The sequence below is a fragment of the Amphimedon queenslandica genome, unplaced genomic scaffold (assembly GCF_000090795.2).
Source record: "Amphimedon queenslandica unplaced genomic scaffold, v1.1 AMPQUscaffold_12306, whole genome shotgun sequence".
In the NCBI taxonomy this organism is placed as follows: Eukaryota; Metazoa; Porifera; class Demospongiae; order Haplosclerida; family Niphatidae; genus Amphimedon; species Amphimedon queenslandica.
The window spans coordinates 6,695-11,160 of NW_003547456.1; the positions used below are offsets into that span (position 1 = coordinate 6,695).

Sequence of the window (4,466 nt, forward strand, 5' to 3'; positions counted from 1 at the left end):
TCAATTCTTCTACATCACTGTCAAATGAAGAGAAAGAGTAGTATAGTAGTATCATGACTTTAGATTTTATTTCTAGTGAGGAATCTGCAAGTGATAGTGAGGACTGCCGAACATTTGTGATTCGTCCATTTCCTTGGATCTCAGAAGTAAAATTAATCATGGCAAGTCTGGATAGAAAGTCCCAGAGAAGAAGGTCAGAGAGGGAGACTGAGATGATGGTTAAGAGAAAGGTTGGGATGAATTCATCAAAAAGAGAGTGTCCAGAAGATTGTCCAACATGGGCCCATACCTGACACCAAGAGTGGATTTTAACTTAAAACATGTCTATATGATTTAGTATTATTTATTAAAAGTTTATAACTTCTTAAAAATTGGTATTATTTATTAAAAGTTAAAGACTTTTTTAAAATTATGATTTAGAACTTGTAACCATTTTGAAAAGATTTTTTAAATAATTATTATATAAACAAATAAACATGAGTTTGGCACTACTGATACCATTATTTGCTTATAAGTAAATAATACATTTGGAAGTCATTCACATAAGTAGTAAATTGATTAGAAATTTAGCATTTAAGTAGCATGTAAATATATCCTGAATGTGATATTCACCATATTTAAACCCCTATTCAAATAAAGAGTAAACAATATATTTGACAACTGTCAAATGTCTGTAAATATAATTTTTGACATGTATTTGCATACTTTTACGAACTATTTCAAATAAAATTGTTTATCTTGTGAAAGGACTTATGACCTACGACGCTACGACAACTTTATCAGCTTGCTCGTTGCTAGGATGTCACTAAGTAAATTTAGCCATGCCCACTACTGTTATTCAATGAAGTTGTGTGGAAAGAAGAGCTTCATACATTTTCACGCCATCTTGAGGAGGATGACAGGCCACTAAATACAAAAGAGTAAGTTAGAGATGTAGAAGTCAGTGAAAGAAAAGTCAATATATACATTTTAGCAACTAAATAATTCGCCAAGGCTACAATTCACAGTGTCATACTTTGTGAATTTTTTGTTACTATAGGGCTGACTAGAAGAGACTGAACACTGAAAATAGAGAGGTACATGTAGGTGCCGTAACTAGCAATACTGTTTGTGGTAGATGAGGAAACAGTCACTGTCAGCATGACCGCTATGGCAAAGGTACAAGTTGCACTCGGTGCACATCCAAGTTGTGTCTTTCCTCACACTGTGTAGCTTGCATAAATGACAAGGATGTTGATGGCCATCTCCTTTCAAAGGAAATTGATCAGACTGGAATCGTTTTCTGAGTATAGTGAGATGTCTCCCCTTTCTCTTCCTGGAACAATACCCATTTAGCAGTTCCTTACCTAAGGAAATTCGAAAGTCCTTTGTGGACCGTGTCATGGAAGACAGAGACTCAGAGGTGGAAGATAAAGTAAAGGTATTGGATGTCAAATAACATCCAGTAGAGATATTTATAGTATATACGACACTTGAGACAGATGTGATAAAACTGGCGAAGTTGGTTGTTGCGATCTACTCCGCCCATGTACTTGTTGTACTGTTTGATTGCTTGTGGACAGGAGTAGGTCTGATGTTCACCAGTCTTCAGTTTACATGTCACAGAGTCTAGGGGAATGGCTTTACACTTGGTAGCAGTAACTGTGACTGGTTTAGTGTCTTGCCAGACAGAGATTGAGATTAGGCAGTATTTCACTTTGTAGTGTCATACTGTCTCCATTGTCAGGGACACCACACTTCAGTTAAGGTGTAAGCTCAGATGAAAAATGCTTACGGTTGCTCCTTAAGGTTCCACAGGCATATATTGCAACAGATAAAAGGTCAGAGAATAGCTGAAAACTCGAGAAAACATTGTCACAGTAGACATGGTGGTTATGGTGTTGGATGGTCACAGTTAGATTTTTCACAACACGAGATCCCAAGCCTTTCTCAGTGGAAGATGTTTCCTTTCCAGTATAGACTTTGAACTGATAAACATAACCATTCATGCTGTCTACTCTCACTAACACCTTGAAACCTCTCTTTATAGGCTTCTGAGGCATATACTGCTTGAGAGAGGAGCGACCTTTATAAGGAACGATAGCCTCATCTATCGCACATTGACAGTGAGGGTGATTCACGACCTTAAATCTCTCTCCAATCATGGTCAAGAATTGGCAGACTTTGTATAGACCATCAGTTGGTGTTGTGATGGTAGTGTTGTTTACAAAATGCAGGTAACGGTGAATCTCATAAAAGCGGTCTCTGGACATACCGTTGGCAATGATGCTACAGTGGAAGAGAGGATCTCTATGCCAGTAGTCGCTCAGTGCAGGTAGCCTCGTCAAGCCCAAGAATATCATTATACCAAAATATGCATTCATGTCCTCTGTGCTTATTTTCTTCCACTTCTGAAACTTCTTGTCCCCCATACAGAGACCGATTGGTTTCAGTAACGATGAAGTCCATTATGACTGAGGTAAAGAAGAGCTAAAACACTTTCAGCAGTGAGGAGGAACTGGTACAGCTGGACCAACTAGCTTAGTCAATTCAGCAACATAGACTTGTTCCAAAAGATTGGTCCATTTACAGTCAGTAATACTACATTTTATACTTACATAACATATTCTTTTATTTACACATTGCTGCAGGTGTAGATGGTGAAAATAAGTCCGTATCTCCAGCTGGAAAGGAAGAAGTGGTAGCTGGTTTATTACCTGTTTCATAATCTGTATAAGTATTTGCAACAGTATCATCAACAGTCACATCAGTTGCAAGAATACAATTTCAAATTTCAAAAATAAATATGTATCACTATTTTAGTTTGAATTGTCTAACCATTTATCATCATCCTCAAAACCAAGTTCATCATCAGAGTCTGGACAATAAACTTCATGAGATTCGTCATCCATGACTAGATCTAATGCCTCTTCCACATTATATTGTCTAGCCATGTTATCAAACTTGAGGACACAAATAAAGCACTTAAAACCACTTATATAACAACTAGCTACTCTTTTGACAGCAAAGATTAGCGCTTGTTGCTATGTAATTGCTGGACGTAAAAATACATAGTTCGTAATTGAACTAGTATTAATCTTTACTTAAAAATATGTATTTCGTGATAAGAGGGTTAATGCTTTAAAAATGCTCAATAAGCACTTTTAAACAGATGTGCTTCAGCATAAGCACAAAGCACCTCAACCTATGTCAGTGTGTGATTGAAAACACCTTCAAGCACTTCAAAAAATAGCTTAGCACTTCAGCACAAGCACTTCAGTGCTTGACCCCATGCCTAATTAGTATACCATAAATATTACATACTACATGTGGATACTATGGTATTTTTTCGGAATTGTATTATTTTACTGTCTATAACACTTAATTGTTAAAAGTTGTTACTAATACAAGAAAGGTATTTAGTCATAAGTATCGCCATATTTTAAAGTGAATACAATGTGATATAGTGGTGGGCGATATATTAAGATTTTATCAATACAAACGATATTTTACGGTATCGATTCGTATCAGTATTGAAATTTTGAAGGAATCTGGATCGATACATTGACCACGCCCATTTATGATACTTAAATAATATTATTAATGAAAAATTTAATAAGTTAATGACGGATAATACTCACATGTGCATGAAAACATTGATGAAAACAGTTAATAATAAGGGGTGTGACTCCATATGTATGGTCTAAATATCGCATCAAAACAGTATCGATACTCCCTATATCAGCTGATATTGATTGGTTTCGTATTGAATCCATTTTGGCCAGTATCGCCCACCACTACTGTGATATGAAATTCCCAATAACCTCCAGCTGTACTATTAAGGTTAATCTATCATTTTATAGTCTATCATCCCACCATTTAGTAATACTCTTCCAGTATAATTTCTATTGAACTCAAGAACAGGAAAACTTTGAACTGTGCATTATGACCAAATAAAAGATGAAGCATGTGTAAATGAATGAGAACACCCATCATTAAGTTTTATTGTAAAAACTGCTCACCTGCCAGATGGTTAAGAAAAACGGATTTTATTTTAAGTTCATACAGATATTGTGCAGGTCTAGTAGGTATTATGCATTTACTTAGGAGTTACAATTGTGTGATACTTATGTGAAATTTCTCACTTCTTTCATATGAACTATTTTTGGCTAAATTTCAACAAATATTATAGCTACTTGTTCAGTTACTCTGAGTAGTAAATAGGTAATATAAATATAATACCTTAATAGAACTTTTGTAGAAAAAAATCTCTATCTTGCTTCAGAACAGTAGACTCTGAATTATTCTTATTAAGGCATGCAACATCAATTAAAATATCAAGCTACGCATTTTTTCAAAACGTCATAATTATAAAAGAAACAGAATGTATTTGAAAAAATAAAGAATACAGCTGTGTTAATAGCCTTTAGTACTCTTCATATCACTACCAAAAGGATTTCTTTGACGACTTTGTTTTTTTGAATTGC

At 35.1% G+C, this 4,466-nt stretch overlaps 1 protein-coding gene across 1 annotated transcript; it reads right to left on the reverse strand.

Moving 5' to 3' along the window:
- Nucleotides 1-1,742: 1,742 nt before the first annotated feature.
- Nucleotides 1,743-2,411, reverse strand: LOC105314907 (piggyBac transposable element-derived protein 4-like). The gene has a single exon (XM_011409334.1). The coding sequence runs from the start codon at nt 2,409-2,411 to the stop codon at nt 1,743-1,745; it is 669 nt and encodes a 222-aa protein (XP_011407636.1).
- Between the last annotated feature and the right edge of the window lie 2,055 nt (nt 2,412-4,466).

Excerpts from the sequence above, each read along its gene's own strand:
- LOC105314907 (XM_011409334.1), bottom strand. The coding sequence starts at position 2,411 with ATGGGGGACAAGAAGTTTCAGAAGTGGAAGAAAATAAGCACAGAGGAC.